At 37.3% G+C, this 17,532-nt stretch overlaps 1 protein-coding gene across 4 annotated transcripts in view; it reads left to right on the forward strand.

The window, feature by feature from the left end:
* Positions 1–17,532, forward strand: part of OXSR1 (oxidative stress responsive kinase 1) — a 93,382-nt gene that overhangs the window by 52,577 nt on the left and 23,273 nt on the right. For all 4 annotated transcript variants that reach the window (XM_027585834.2, XM_027585837.2, XM_027585835.2 and 1 more), the window contains 3 exons: positions 8,112–8,221; positions 11,134–11,235; positions 12,749–12,882. In XM_027585834.2, coding sequence (XP_027441635.1) covers positions 8,112–8,221; positions 11,134–11,235; positions 12,749–12,882 — 346 coding nt within the window. The remainder of the gene's footprint in view (positions 1–8,111; positions 8,222–11,133; positions 11,236–12,748; positions 12,883–17,532) is intronic.

Consider the following 17,532-nt stretch of genomic DNA (forward strand, 5'->3'; position numbering starts at 1 on the left):
AAACAGTTGAAATAGAATATATATTATATGATTTCATTTATATAGGTTCAAAACCAAGCACAATTATCCTGTATTGTTTAGAAAGGTAACACCAAGTGGTAAAAAACTAAAGAAGAGAGGATTCTGGGAAGATGGTGAAGTAGGAAACACCAGGAATCTCTCCACATCTAGACAACTGAACCAGCAGAATCTGTCTGATGTAACGGTTTTATAATTCTGCAGTTCCTTGGAAGGTTTGTAAGTTCTAGGGGAAGGTTTGGAAGGTAAATGATGGTTAATTTCAGTCCATTTCAGAGCTGCCTCTCCCCTAGCCATCAGCCTGCTGGCAGGCAGCTGTGCATCTGTTTTTGGAGCACTTTGCACAGCAGCTTGTGGGACCCACAGTGGGCAAAATGGACCCTGTCTGCCAGATATCGTGGGTCTGTGCTCTGATCAGTGATTGCTGCTTCTGATCACATTGGTGCAGACCACCATTGTTGTGGCACCCCCTCCCCTCCAGATGACTTTTAAGGACCTAAAGGAGCAGCACTTTTTTTTTTCCTTCCCTTTGTTTTTCTCTTCCCATTTTTGGAGCCAGTTATTAAAAAACAACTACATTGGTGGGGAAAATTGGAAAATGTACATGCCAGGAAAAGGTGCAGAAAAGTCCTGAGAAGAGCTTGTTTATACTTCATTCATACTGCTGCTTTACACAGAGACAACCAAAATAAAACAACAACAAAACTTAACCATCAAACCTTGGGAAAGAGAGATAATCTGATTTCCAGAATAACCACATTATTAGACTCAAATGTCCAGTTTTCAACAAATAAAATCACAAGGCATTCAATGAAACAGTAAAGTATAACCCATTCAAAGGAAATAAATGATAGAAACTGTCACTGAAAAAGCCCTGACGGCAGATCTACTAGACAAAACTAAAGGAAGATGTGAATAAATTCAAGAAAACAATGTGTGGATAAAATGGCGCTACCAATAAGGAGAAAGAACCAAAAGAACAAAAAAATTCTGGAGGTAAAAAGTACAGTAGCTTATATTATGAAATGAAAAGCCCACTAGAAAGATTCAAATGCAAATGCAGTTTTGAACTGGCTGAAAAAAGAATTGATGAATTTGAAGGTGGGAAAATGGAAATTATAGTGTCTAAGGAACAGAAAGGACAAAGATTGAAGATAAGTGAACAAAGCTCAAGGGACCTGTTTAACACCATCAAGCAGACCAATACATATGTGGGAAGTTCCAGGAGGAGAGAGAAATGGGCAGAGAATAGTTGAGTAAATAATGGCTGTAAACTTTCCAAACTTGATGGGAAACGTGAATATAAACATTCAAGAAGCTCAGTGATCTCCAAATAAGATGAACTCTAAGAGACCTACGCAGAGACACATTATAGTCAAACTTACGAAAGTCAAAGAAAACGAATCTTGAAAGCAGGAAGATAGAAGTGACTCACCACCTACAAGGGATCCTCAGTATGGCTGTCAGCAGATGTCTCATCAGAAACTTTGGAGGCCAGAAGGCAGGAGGCCAATATATTCAAAGTGGTAAAAGAACAAATTTGTCAATCAAGAATCCTATATCTGGTAAAACTATCTTTCAAAGTAAGGGATAAATCAAGACATTGCCAGATAAACAAAAGCTGAAGAAATTTGTTCTGATAGATCTACCTGCAAGAAATGCTCACAGGAGTTCCGCCAAGTTCGAATGAAAGGACACTAGACAGTAACTTGATGCAGTATGAAGAAGTAAAGATCTCATAAAGGTAAATACATGGGCAAATATAAAAGCTAGTATTATTGTTAACAGTGGTTTGTGACTTCACTTTTTTTTCTACATGATACATTTACTAAAACCAATGGTCTAAAAGTTAATATTACTGTTAACTGGTTTGTGAATCCAAAACATGTTTTCTACTTAAGAGACCAGTGTATTTAAAAGAATTATCAGTTCATATTTTGGGGCATACAGTATGTTAAGATATAATTTTGTGGCAGTTACCAACAGGGGTGGGAATAGTGCTGTAAAGAAGAGATTTTGTGTTATTGAAGTTAGGCTGGTATAAATTCAAGATATTTTAAAAATTTTTTTCTTTTTTAACTAAGTAATCTCTGTGCCCATCAGGAGGCTCGAACTCACAAACCCAGGATCAAGAGTTGCATGCTCTACTGACTGAGACAGCCAGGCGCCCCTAGGCTGGTATAAATTCATATTAGAGTGTTGTAACTAAAATGTTAAATGTAATCTCTGTGGTAACCAAAAACAAAATAGTTACAGAATATAAACAAAAGGAAATGAGAAAAAAAATTAAGCATTTCACAACAAAATGTCAACTGAACAGAAAAGCAGTGCAGGAAATGAGGGACAAAAAAGCTATAAGACATATGGAAAACAAATAGGACAATGACAGAAGTCAGTCCTTATTTACCAGTAATTGCTTCAAATGTAAATGGATTAACTCTCCAAACAAAAGACAGAGATTGGCAGAACAGATAAAAATACTTAATCCAACTGTATGCTGTCTGTAAGGGACTCATTTTAGATCCCAGACACGAATACATTGAAAGTGAAAGGATAGTAAAAGGATATCCTATGCAAATAGTAACCAAGAGAGTAGAGGTGGCTATTCTAATATCAGAGAAAATAAACTTTAAGCCAAAAGGGTTACAAAACAAATAAGGACTTTACCTATTAACAAAAGGTTCAGTACAGCAAAAGGGTATAACAATGATAAATATTGGCACACATAATAACATACCAACAAAACATATGAAGGAAGTATAGAACTGAAGGGAGAAATAGCTCCACATTAGCAGTTGGAGACTTCAGTACTCCACTCATAAGAATGGATACAACAGGCAGGACATAAGGAGATGAAAGACTTAATACTATACAGTACAGCACGTAGAGCTAACAGACATACAGAACTCGGCAGGATCAGGATATACATTCTTCTTAAGTGCACACAGGGCATTTTCTGGGGTAGACCATGTTAGACCACATATTAAGTCCCAATAGATTTTATTTTTTTAAGATTTATTTATTTATTTTAGAGAAAGAGTGCATGTTAGCGGGGTGAGGGGGGAGGCGGAGAGGGACAGAGAGAGAGAATCCTCAAGCAGACTTCTCCTGAGCATGGAGCCCTGAGCTGAAACCTAGAGTTGGTTGCTTAACCAACTGGGCCACCCAGGCACCCCAAGTCCCAATAGATTCTATTTTATTTTTTTTTTAAGATTTTTTAAATTTATTTGACAGAGGGAGACACAGCGAGAGAGGGAACATAAGCAGGGGGAGTGGGAGAGGGAGAAGCAGGCTTCCAGCTGAGCAGGACTCGATCCCAGGACCTTGAGATCATGAGCTGGGCTGAAGGCAGATGCTTATGACTGAGCCACCCAGGTGCCCATCCCAATAGATTTTAAAAGATACTATACAAAATACTTTCTCTGACCACTGTGGATAGTGAGAAATCAATAGCAGAACACTAGAAATTTCACAGATATGCAGAAATAAAACAACACACAAACAACCAATGGAAAAAGGAAGGCTTCACAAGGGGAATTAAAAATACTTAGAGACGAATGAAAACAAAATCACAGGATATCAAAACTTATGGGACATAGCAAAAGTATTGTTAAGGGGCAAATTTATAGCTAAAGACACTTTATTTAAAAAATAAGATAGCAAGCCAACAATCTTACTTTACAACTTTAGGAACTAGAGAAAGAAGACTCTAGCAGAAGGAAGAAAATAAAATTTAGAGAAGAGATACAGGAAATAGAGAATAGAAAAGCAGTAGAGAGGTGATTCTTTGGAAAGATCACCAAAATTGACAAACCTTTAGCTTGATGGACTAGGAAAGGAGAGAAGGCTCAAATGACAAAAATCGCAAATGAAGTAGATATATCAGACAAAGTAGACTTTAGAACAAAGATCATAATAAGAGAGAAAGAAGGGCATTACATAATGATAAAGGGGTCAATCTGAAAAAAGAATAAAACATCTGTAAATATTTATGCACCCAACATTAGAAGCATCTAATTATATAAGTAAATATTAATAGACCTAAAGGGAGAAATAGACAGTAATAACAATAGGAGTAGGGGGCTTTAATACCACCACTTAAATCAGTGGATAGATCAAACAAAATCAAGAAGGAAACATCAGTCTTAAATGATAAATTAGGCCAGAGATAGACTTAGTATACATTTACAAAACATCCATCCCAAAACAACGGAATAAACATTCTTCTCAAGTACACATGGAACATTTTTCAGGACAGATCATATGTTAGGCCACAAAATAAGTCTTAATAAATTTAAGAGGCCTGGAATCAGATCAAGCATTTTTCAAACCATGCTTGGTTGGAAACTAGAAATTTATGTGAAGAAAATGGGAATATTTACAAATATGTGGAGATTAAACATCATGCTACTGAACAACCAATGGGTCAAAGAAACTAAAAAATACCTTGTGACAAATGAAAATGGAAATGTAACCTACCACATTTATTGGATGCAGCAAAAGCAGTTCCCCCCACCTGAATCATCAGTCTCTTGGTTCTGAAAACAAAAGCAGTTCTTTTTTTTTTTAAAGATTTTATTTATTTATTTGAGAGAAAAGAATACAAGTTAACGGGGAGAGGCAGAAGCAGGCTCCCCGCTGAACGGGGAGCCCGCCTTAGGGCTCAATCCCGGGACCCTGGGATCATGACCTGAACTGAAGGCAGATGCTTAACCAACTGAGCCACCCAGGCACCCCAACAAAAGCAGTTCTAAAAGAGAAGTTCATAGTGATAAATGCCTACCCCAAGAAATATAATCTCAAACAACTTTATACCTCCATCAGAAAACTGTTAGAATGATCAAATTTAGTAAAGTTGCAGGATACAAAATCAGTACATGCAAATCTGTTGCATTGCTATGCATTAATAATGAACTATTAGAAATTAAGAAAATAGGGGCGCCCGGATGGCTCAGTTGTTAAGCGTCTGCCTTCGGCTCAGGTCATGATCCCAGGGTATTGGGATCGAGCCCCGCATTAGGCTCCCTGCTCCACGGGAAGCCTGCTTCTCCCTCTCCCACTCACCCTGCTTGTGTTCCCTCTCTCACTGTGTCTCTCTCTGTCAAATAAATAAAATCTTAAAAAAAAAAATTAAGAAAATAATCCTATTTACAGTTGCATCAAAAAAGAAAAATACTTAGTAATAAATTTACCCGAAGAGGTAAAAGAACTACAAGACATTAAAGATATTGAAGACTTAAATAGATATTCAGTGTTTATGAATTGGAAGAGTTTATATTGTTAAAATGTCTGTACTACAGCAATATACAGATTCAGTGTAATTTCTATCAAAATTATAATGGCATTTTTCAGAGAAATAAAACAAACAATCCTAAAATTTGTGTGGAACCATAGAAAATCTCATATAGCCAAAGCAGTGTTGAGAAAGAACAAAGCTGGAGGCATCATGCTGTCTGATTTCAAAGCATATTGTGAAGCTGTAATAATTAAACTGTGATACTGGCATAAAAATGGGCGTATAGATTAATGGTACAGAATAGAGAGCCCAGAAATAGACCCCCACACATGGGGGCAATTAATTTATCCTAAAGGAGTCAGGAGTATACAGTGGGGAAAGGATAGTCTCTTCAGTAAATGGTGTTGGGAAAATTAAACAGCCACATGTGAAAGAATGAAGCTAGAGCACCATCTTAACCTCATACGCAAAAATAACTTGATTACCTCGAATTAAGGACTTGAACATAAGACATGAAACCATAGGGACGCCTGGGTGGCTCAGTCGGTTAAGCATCTGCCTTTGGCTCAGGTCATGATCCCAGGGTCCTGGGTTCGAGTCCCTCATCAGGCTCCCTGCTCAGCGAGGAGGCTCCTTCTCCCTCTGCCCCTCCCCCTGCTCATGCTCTCTTTCTCTCTCTCTCTTTCTTTTTTTCTCAAATAAATAAAATCCTTTCTTAAAAAAAAAAAACACACGAAACCATAAAACACTTAGAAAACATGGATGGCAGGCTCCTTGATACAGGTCTTGGTGATGACTTTTTGAATCTGACACCAAAAGCAACTGAGGCAAAAATGAACAAATAGGAATATCAGACTAAAAATCTGCACAGCAAAGGAAATCAACAAAATGAAAAGGCATCCTACTGAATGGGAGAAGATATTTGCAAATCATATATCTGGTAAGGGACCAATACCCAAAATACATAAAGAATTTGTACAACTCAGTATCAAAAACTGAACAATCTGATTAAGAAATGGGTAGAAGATCTGAATAGACATTTTTCCAAAGAAGACATACAGATTGCCAACAGATAAATTGAAGATGCTCTGTCATTAATTATTAGGGAAATGCAGATCAGAGCCTCAGACACCAAGATATTGTCTCACACCCGTTAAGATGGTTATTATCAAAAAGACTGGAAACGACAAGCATTGGCTAGGATGTGGAAAAACCAGAACCCTTGTGCACTGGTGGTGGGAACGTAAATTGGTTCAGCCAGTGGAAAACATTATGGAGCTTCCTCAGAAAATTAAAAAACTGTCTATGACCTAGTAATTCCACTTCTGGGTATTTATCTGAGGAAAATGAAAACACTAACTCAAAAAGAAATCTGCATGTTCATTGCATTATTATTTACAATAGCAAAGAATATACAATAAGGAAAGGACGGTATCTTCAATAAGCGGTATTAGGAAAATTGGACAGCCACATGCAAAAGAGAAGAAGCTGGATCGGATCACTCTCTTATACCACAGATAAAAATTAACTCAAAATAGATTAAAGACTTGAATATAAGACCTGAAACCATAAAGCTCCTAGAAGGAAACGTAGATAGGAAGGCTCATTGATACAGGTCTCAGAATGGATAGAGAAATTATAGTGTATACATATAGTAGAATATCATTCAGTCATAACAAATAATGAAATCTTGCCATTTGTGACAGCATGGATAGACCTTGAGGGCTTTGTGCTATGTGTAATAAGAGAAAGACAATACTGTATAATCTCTCATATATGGAATCTAATATATATATTAGACACTAAGCTCATAGATACAGAGAACAGATGGGTGGTTGCCAGAGACGGGTGGGGGATAGGAAAAATGGGTGAACTGGTTTTGTTTTTAGTTTAAATAAATTGAATTTTTTAGAATATGGCCTTAGATAGACATTTCTCCAGAGAGGACATACAAATTGCTAATAAGCACATGAAAAGGTGTTCAACATCACTAATCATTAGGGAAATGCAAATCAGAGCTACGGTGAGATCCCAGCTTGCATCCCTCAGGCTGCTATCAAAAAACGCTGCAAAACTAGAAAATACAGAGGATGTGGAGAAACTGGAATCTTCGTTCACTGTTGGTGGCAACATAAAATGGTACAGCTGCTGTGGAAAATAGTATGGCAGTTCCTCAAAGAATGAAAAACAAAATTACTGTGTAATCCAGCAATTCCACTCCTGGGTATAGAATTCCAAAGAACTGAGAGGAAGGACTCATAAACAATTATTAGGACACCCATTTTCACAGCAGCATATTCTCCATGGCTAAAATGGGAAAGCAACCCAAGTGTCCATTAACAGATGAAAGAATACACAAAATATGGTATATACATACAATGGGATATTATTCAGCCTATAAAGGAAGGAAATTCTGTAATATGCTACAAAATGGATAAACATCGAGGACATCATGCTAAGTAAAATAACCCAGCTACAAAAACCAAACACTGTATGATTTTACTTATATATGAGGTCCTTAGAGTATTCAAAATCATAGAGGCAGGAAGTTAGAATGATGGTTGCCAATGACTGGGGAGAAGGAGAATAAGGAGTTACTGTGTAATGGGCACAGATTTCTAGTCTGGAAGGATGCTAATAGAATGGACTGGAGCAAGGAGGAAAATCTGTTAAGATGGTGATGTGTGAGGGTGGAGAGTGGAATGAGGGACCTGTTAAGCTATGTCTTGATTTAGTCTAGAATTTCAAAGGAAAGAAGAGAAAATGTCATGTTGTTTGTATGTAGGACTATATTATTTTCCTATCCACCTACATTAGTTACCGTACTTCTAATACCTTGCTCTTGTATCTATTTCAGACTTTGGGGTTAGTGCTTTTTTAGCAACTGGTGGTGATATTACCCGAAATAAAGTGAGAAAGACCTTTGTTGGAACTCCTTGCTGGATGGCACCTGAAGTTATGGAACAGGTATTTTGTCTTTCGTTTTTTTTTTAAATGACTTACGGTTTTGTACAGAAGGGAACAAAAACAGGGTAGCATTTGCTTTTGTTTGGTGTACAGGTTTCCCCCACTAATGGAAAGCAATTACCACTAATTTATTTGTAAAAAACTTGTTAGCATTTCCAGACCCAAAAAATAACCTCTTTTAGGCCTTTCTGATACCATAGAACACTCTTGCTGTTGGATAACACAAACTAAATTGAGATAAAAATGTAGATGCTCACACAGTTCAAAGCTCTGGTGGCCTGAGCTGAATGTGGTTCTCTGGGAAGGAGCTGAGTGGCACCAGTCTAGCTGCTTGGGCTGCGCGCTGCTTCCGTAATGGCTGGCTGCAGAGCCAACGCTTTACGTCGTTTTCACTTGTTTTGTGAAAGCAAAAATCCTCTTCTGATTTCTTTCCATGGTGTAAACCTACAGTAGGTCTTTCATACAAGCCAAATGGCTTAATGGGAACTTTGAAAAAGTAGGGGATGTGTGTGCTAGGTTAGCTTTGGGAAATACCTGTTTCTGTTCCTTGGTTAAGACATAGGTCCACCCTTAACAACACACCTCTAGATCTTTACAAATGATATGTGAAACTCAGGATTTATACCACATATAACCTAAGGAATAATATAATGAAGATTGGTTTAATAATAGTTTCCCTGTTACAAATTAAATGACCTAAGCTTTGTACATGTAGATTCACTGCTAGGGTTCTTGAAGGACTAATTTTGCTCACAACCCCATTTCCCATTTGCCTTCAAACTACTACAGTCAGATATTGCTCATCTAGTCATCTTATAGAAACACTGCTAATTCTCAAATCAGTGCTCATTTCTTACTTCTTGCCTTACTTGTTATCTTGTCATTTGAAACAGTTGATCATTTCCACCTTTACTTATATCCTTAGCTTCCCTAGTGGTTTCCTCATTCTTCCCCAACTGTCAGGCCAGGCTGTGTCTCTGACTTCTTTTCTGCCTTCCTTCTACTTCCCAGGACCTTGTTCTTGAATTCTTCTCCTACTAGTTAGTCTCATCTTCACTTCTCACCTGTTATATTTTCCTTTTAGTTTTTTTTGTGGTTTTTTTTTTTTAAAGATTTTATTTATTTATTTAATTTTATTTTAAGTAGGCTCCACACCCATTGTGGGGCTTGAACTCAACAACCCTGAGATTGAGAGTTGCATGCTCTACTGACTGAGCCATCCCGGTGCCCCCAAAGACTTTTTTTTAAGATTTTATTTATTTGAGAGAGAGAGCACGTGAGCCAGGGAAGGGGCAGAGTGGGAGGGAGAGGGACAAGCAAACGCCACACTGAGTGCAGAGCCCAGTGCAGGACTCACGCTCATGACCCTGAGATCACGACCTGAGCTGAAATCAAGAGTGGGATGCTTAACTGACTGAACCACCCAGGTACCCCCTAAAGATTTTATTTTTAAGTAATATCTACATCCATTGTGGGGCTCAAACCCACAACCCCGAGATCAAGAATCAGACACTACTGACTGAGCCAGCCAGGCACCCCCCACCTATAATATTTTCTAAAGTATATCCATGTTAGTCTTAAGCCCAAATAGAAGTTTCAAGCTTCCTATGGATGTTTTACATAAATTTCTTTTAAGTATCTCGAAGTCAGTATGTAGAACTGAATTCACTTTTAACTCTGTCATAATGCCTGTGTTCACCCTGTTGGTGAGGGAAGCAGTCCCACTCTAGGGTTATGCAGGTGCTGAACACCTGACCCTGGACTGCTGAGACTGACAGCAGTTTGTTAGTCACGTACACGCAGAGCTGCAGGGAGGAGGACGCTGCATGTCACATGGCGCTGCACTCAGAAAGACAGTCCATAAACAGTGGCTGTGGAAAACAGGCTTTGTAGTATCAAGAGAGTGAGGTGCCCCTCGGTTTGCTTGCGAGGGTGATTGGCTCATTTGAATAATTCTGAGGGCTGGTGGGGAGCTGAAACCTGCTGCTCAAGGCTGAGCAGGAACTTTGCCTGGTCCAGTTGATAAGCAGGGTTGTTGGGCTAAGGGACCTTATCCTTCGGAGCAGACTGGGGAGGGGATCTTGCACTTAGCTCATTAGAGGCTCACCTTCTTTTACCAGATGTCAAGGCAGCACATTAGATGGAGCTTTAATTTCAGGTCCCAAATCACACATTCCCCCCCCCCCATTTTTCTGGGTTGCTTAGGATATAAAATGAAAATATTTAATTTTATAATGTGCTTATGACAGTATAAAAAAGGACGGAAACTTGGCCACGTGTTCAACAACTTTGAAAATATTCAGACCTCTCATATCTAAGGTGATAAAACAAGACCATAACATAGAAAATTTGGAAAACCAAAGACTTGCCACTACAGCCTAACAATTTTGTTCTAGTTCTGTCCTTTTTCTAAAAAAAAAATAGATTATATACTTTTGTAATAAGTATCAAAACTTGTGAAGAATTTTATATTCTTTTTTCTTCATATATGCTTTATCACAAGTCGTTTTCTATATTTTCATATAGAATTCATTTACATTGCTTTTAGTTGACTATATAACATTTCTTTTAAGTGAGTATTCCGTACGTAACAATTTCCCCATTGGGGAATGTTCATTCAGATTGCTTTTTCTTTTTTCTTCTGTTACCAAGTATATTTAGCTTTTGCCTACTCTAGATTACTTTATTGGTATAAAGCTCATGAGCACTTTCATGGTTCTTGATACATATTGGAAGCTGCTTTTTAAAAGTGCTTTTAGGGGTGCATGGCTCTCTCAGTCAGAAGAGCATGCTACACTTGATTTCAGGGTCATGGGTTCAAGCCCCTCATTGGGTATAGAGATTACTAAAAAAAAAATAAAGTGCTTTTAGGGTGTTAAAAGTAATCATGTACATCTTTATATTCTTTACAGGTCCGAGGCTATGATTTCAAAGCTGACATCTGGAGTTTCGGGATCACAGCAATTGAACTGGCCACAGGGGCAGCTCCTTACCATAAGTATCCACCAATGAAGGTGAGGTTCACAGTCAAAATAGCACCCCAGCCCATGTCCCAGTTTCTTTTCAGAGCCTACTCCTAGGTAATAAATGGATTTGAAAACGATGAGTTTTTAGAACTGTAAAGTAGGAAGCTATTTTAAGGCCAAAGGAATGGTTTATTTTTTAAAAGGAGGTGGGGGAGGAGATGAGGTTTATTTTTCATCCACTGCAGGCAGTGAGTCCTATAATTGTAGCTAGACATACACATGTTAGCCTATTTGCTCGGAATGAGAAATACCTCCATCCTTTAGTAGTTCCATTTCAGTAAATATAAATTGAATCTGAAAAGCAAGTATTAATTCTGACTACAGCCCCCTTTTATTCTTTAGTGTTAACTTTGTTTTTATAAAGTGGCATATGCTTTTATAAAAAAGTCACACAGTATAGAAAAATCACCCCAAATCTCACTATATAACTATGACCTTCCTTATTAACACCTCTTTGCATCAAACTAGTATGTTGCCATGAAAGTCAAAGAAGGAAGAGATTTAGGATGGACAGAATAATCAAAATTGTCAGTTACTGCAGAGCAGGTGGGAGGAGTAAGAACTGAAAAAGGCTGCAGCTCTGTTAACTAGGCATCGTCAGTGGTTTCTCAGGAGTGGCTGAGGAGTTCTGGGAAGAGAAGGCCAGATTACAAGGGGTCATGTTAAAACAGAGCCATGAATAGGTAAAATCAGCAAGATCACATTTTTAATTTTGCTATGGTTTTATTTATTTATTTATTACTTGATTGTATTTTATTTTAAAATTTGCTGTGATTTTAATTTTTTTATAAAGTTTTTTTTAAGATAAGGACTCTCTTTTTTTATTAACATATAACATATTATTTGTTTCAGGGGTATCTTTTTTTTTTTAAGATTTTATTTATTTGTCAGAGCACAAGCAGGGGGAGCAGCAGGCAGAACAGGCAGAGGGAGAGAAGCCAGGACCCTTAACTGAGCCACCAGGACGTCCCTGATTTTAATTTTTTTTTTAAACATTTTTTTCCTCAAAGATTTTATTTATTCATTTGACAGAGAGAGGACACAGCAAGAGAGGGAACACAAGCAGGGGGGAACGGGAGAAGGAGAAGCAGACTCCCCGCTGAGCAGGGAGCCCGATGCGGGGCTCGATCCCAGGACCCTGGGATCATTCCCTGAGCCGAAGGCAGACGCCTAATGACTGAGCCACCCAGGCACCCCTGATTTTAATTTTTTTTAAGGGTAGTTTGGCAGTATAAGAATGAGGACAGAGGACACGAAGAAAGGGTTCTAACTAAAGGACATTCAGTGCTGATACAGTTGAGCCCTTTCAGCCACTTTACCTGGGAAACCAACTATCTGTAGGATATTATTTGTGTGGAAAACACCTAAATAACTCTGTTGTTCCAAATAACTAGTCTAGAGTGAACTGCTTATGTATTGGAAGTTGTCTGTATTGAAGAATTTTGGCTACAATACTTTACTGAGTCATCAAAAGTTTATATTATATTGAAAATTCTTCCAGGTTTTAATGCTGACACTACAAAATGATCCTCCTTCTTTGGAAACTGGTGTTCAAGATAAAGAAATGCTGAAAAAATATGGAAAATCATTTAGGAAAATGATTTCATTGTGCCTTCAAAAGGATCCAGAAAAAAGGTAAAATATGAGATAAAGCTTATGTTTTTCTTCATCTAATATTGTAAACCATTGTAGGAAGTCTAAGTATCACATACATACATTCATGTGCAGGAAATTATTTGTGCATATTCAAATATGTTTATTTAAATATAAACTTTAGAAAAAATATACAGAGACTATTACACTAGATTGGAAATGAATGAATGACTTTCTCCCTTCTTTTTAGTATATAGTGTATTTAAATAGTTCAGCTATTTCCTGGTTAATTTTTTATAATTTTGTATTTTGTGAATTCTGTGTTAATAAAATACCATGTTAGTGGGACGGCTTGATTTCAAATGTATTTAAAAGTCATAAGCAAACAACTGTCTTGATGCTGTTTACAATTTCAATAACAAAAGAAATACACACAGCAAATGTTACATCTAATGCCGAACAATCATATGTATTTCCTTATTGGAAAGATATTTTAATGAGTGGACCAAAAATGCAGAGCACTTACTTATTAACACTAGACAGGTTAGAGGGCAAGTAAGTGAATAAACATGATCATCTAATGTCTGTATCTTTATGAATTGAACAGAATTAAATGATGTTGGAAGTCATTGAGTACAACATTTTATCTATGAGGTCAACCAGCTACCTAGTCATTGAGGTGGGACTTGAATCCAAAACTTCTGATTCCTTACCTAGGGTTCTGTTTCCACTGTATCTCATTTTTCTGTTTCACATATATATTCCACTCAGTTTTTTAGCACTAAGAGTTTTTAAATTTTGATATCTCTAATGATCAACAAGAGTAAAAGATTTTAATTGGTATCCTTAGTCATGTCTTTAGTATATTTCATGGAGCTTCAGAATTTACTGTTGGAAATACTGGAAAGGATAAGAAAAACAGGTAACAAAGAAAACCTGTGCTATTAGAACTTTTTTCCTGTTTATGAATAAATTGGTATAAAAGATAGGGAATACTTTTGCTTCTGCTTAGTTAATTGACTAAAATAACAAATTTTTTTGTTACAAATACCCAGAAATGCTGAATAAATTTATCAAACTTAAAAAACCAAATCCAGAGATGAGCTTGCAATAACGGGAGATCCTCAGGTGGTAGAAATAATGAGGATGACCTAAATCAGAGAAGAAATATCATGAACTAATCCTGTGTCTACTGTCAGTGGGACACTGTTCATTCTAATAACATACTCGGTTAGATTTCTAATTTCCATGTGGGGACTGGAAATGAGATACTGGGCCCAGCCACCGGGGATTCTGAACTGTGATCCCTGCTTATGGCTAGGACCTTTACGAGCCTGCCTTCTGAGTGAAAGGACAGACCAGAAAACAAAATATGGTCCATCATCACAAAGATACAACAAAATTTTTCCTGAATAATCCAGTTCTCTGACCTGGACATTCTGTTAAGTTAACAGTCTGAATTTATTTTTTTTAAATTTTTTATTGTTATGTTAATCACCATATATTACATCATTTGTTTTGGTGTAGTGTTCCATGATTCATTGTTTGTTCATAACACCCAGTGCTCCATGCAGAATGTGCCCTCTTTAATACCCATCACCAGGCTAACCCATCCCCCTACCCAACAGTCTGAATTTATACAACCCATATTATCCAGGAACCCACAGGATTAGAGAATAAAAACAGTATTGCCAAGCCAGTTTTATTTCTGGCAGAAGCAATTAGAAAACTGTGTACCGTTCGAATTGTTCCAAACTCCGGATCCATGAGATTCCTGCAAATAATGCCCCACTGAAGAGATCAGAAGCTGAAATTATAAAACACATAGTAAAATACTACATGGCAGACTAGAGTCAGCAGACACAGCAAGCACAAGGATTAGTGCTCCAAGAACTTTGGATAATGCAAAGACTCCTGAAAGGACTATAAAATAAATATATTTAAAATAATTAAATTCCTAATGGAGGAAATCAAAACCATAAGAAGAGAATACGACTATGACCAAGGAAACAAAACAAATGGAACTGCTAGAAATGAAAAATACAGTAACTAAAATTTAAAACTTAACAGATTCCCTTGAGTATAGGCTAGACTTAGTGTCTTGCTTCTGATAAATAGAATATGAAAAAGGAAAACTAGCGGCTTTAGAGTGGAGAAACCTGATCACTTGTGACATTAGCATAACATTGGCAATAATAAGACATTATTATATACTCCTGGATATGATACAAGGTAAAGGGCATATTACTTCTGAGGTATTCCTTCCCCAAGTCTTTAACTTCAATCTGTAATGAGAAAACATCAGACAAAGCCAAATTGAGGAATATGCTATAAACTCCCTGACCAGCACTCTTCAAGAGTGAGGAGGGCGCCTGGGTGGCTCAGTTGGTTAAGTGACTGCCTTCGGCTCAGGTTATGATCCTGGAGTCCTGGGATCGAGTCCCGCATCGGGCTTCCTGCTCAGCAGGGAGTCTGCTTCTCCCTCTGACCCAACCCCCTCTCATGCTCTCTCTCTCTCTCTCAAATAAATAAATAAAATCTTAAAAAAAAAAGTGAGGAAAGGGAAGACTGAGAAAGTGGTACAGATTGGAGGAGATTAAGGAGACATGAAGACTAAAAGCAACATGGTGTCCTGGATTAGATCCTGGAGCAGAGAAAGGATGTTAATGCAAAAACTGGGGAAACCTGAATAAAGTCTATATATAGTTTATAATGTACCAATATTAATATTTGAAAGTCTGTAGCAATGTTAATATTTTTAGTTAATTTCTTGATAATTATACCATGGTTATGTAAAATGTTAACATTGGAGGAAGCCGGTGACAGATATGTAGGAACTCTGTACTACCTTTGCATCTCTTCTGTAAGCCTAAAATTATTTCAAAAGAAAAAGAAGCTGTAGAATATCTTATTTCCAGTTTGTAAACCAAAATTATACTTTGTGTAGAACATTTCTGAGTTAAAAAGGAAACAAAACTTCAGTGGATTGGTTAAACAGAACAGCCAATAAAACAAGAAAGAGATAATTTATTGACTACTAATCAAGTTACCGGGTACTTTTGTAAACACAACATATATCATCTCATTTAATTTTTACAGTAATTGTATGAGGATGGTGCTATTATTTTCTCTGTTTTACAAATGAAGAAACTGAATCACAGAGTGGTTAAGTAACATTGCCCAAAGTCACACAGTTAATAAATGTTGGAGCTAGAATTCCAACCCATACAATTTGACTATGGACTTTCTGCTCTTACTTAATCACAGTACACTATACAGAGGAAATTGCTCAGAATGCAGCACAGAAAGTTTTTAAAAATGGAAATATAAAAGAAAGATGAATATTTGGGGGCTAGAATGGGAAGGTTCAGTGTGTGTGTGTGTGCACATGCATGTGTACATACACATATACATGTATATGTATATACAGACTTTCCATGAGAGATTAGAACAGGAGAAGCAATATTCAAAGAAATAATGGCTGAGAATTTTCTGGAATTGATGAAATACCTATATCCTCAGATTAAAGAACCATCCCTCCTCCCCCACCTCAATTCCAAGCAGTATTTCCCTTTCCCCATTTGTACACAAATCATGAGACTGCTGGATTTAAGGGCAGAGAGAATCTGTGAAATGTGCCTAAGGGGGCAGATTACCTACTGAGGAATAGCAGGTAGACTGACAGCCACTTTCCTAATAATAACAGTTGAGGCCAGAATATACTGGAACAGTGCTGAGAGAAAATAACTATTAACGCAGAATTCCTGATCTGGTCAAACTATTACTCAAGAATAAGCATGAAATTAAGATTTTTTTTCAGACAAAAATTGAGTTTCCAGTCACTTTTATCACTTAAAGAACCCCTAGAAATTGTACTCTAGAAAGAAGGAAATGAACCCAGAAGAAAAGGATGAATCATAAGAAGCAGTGTTGTGCAAACTGTTGAACGTAGTGAAATCTTGACTGAATGAGAAAATAGGAAGGATGTCTACTTTTCAGTTTGCCTAGCACTTTTACCTCTTTTCTCTTAATCTGTACAGTAATCCTCTGAGGCCCTGGTTCTCAAGCGTGAATCACCTGGGGAGTTTTAAAAACTACTGATGTGTGGGTTTGCCCCCACAGATTCTGCTTTAATTGGTGTGGGGTACAGCCTGGGCGTCGGGATTTGTTTTGAAAGTTCCAGCTGTTGTAATGCACAGTAATGTTTAAGAACCACTGCCTTCAGGGGCTTGACCAGGTAATACAGAACCTTAGAGAAGAGATTTGCTTAGGGTTACATGGTAGGTGTGTGGTGTAATCAGGTCCAGTCTTTTAAGTGTAGTATTGTTTCTTTATTCTCATACTATTTAAAAGTTTGTACAATTCACAATGATGATGCCTTTATTCAAACAAAGAAAGACTGTACAGTTGACTTAAAAACTGAGTGGAGATTCACTTTGGGGAATGTATACATTACTTTTAGAATCTTAGGGTTTTTAAAGGAAATTGTTAGATCTATTTTTAAGAATATGTAGTTTCCTAAGTTGAAGGCTGGCAGGCAGGCGTATGTCAAGCGGCACAGAACTTGATTTGGTCCATTTCCTGTTTGTGAGGTTAAATGTATTTTTATGCCTTGTTAAAGTAGATATTGTCTACTCTTCTTGGGAAATGATATTCTTGGGACAAGAATAGCAAATATATTGGAAGCCACTA

Source organism: Zalophus californianus, chromosome 1 (genome assembly GCF_009762305.2).
Source record: "Zalophus californianus isolate mZalCal1 chromosome 1, mZalCal1.pri.v2, whole genome shotgun sequence".
Classification (NCBI taxonomy): domain Eukaryota; kingdom Metazoa; phylum Chordata; class Mammalia; order Carnivora; family Otariidae; genus Zalophus; species Zalophus californianus.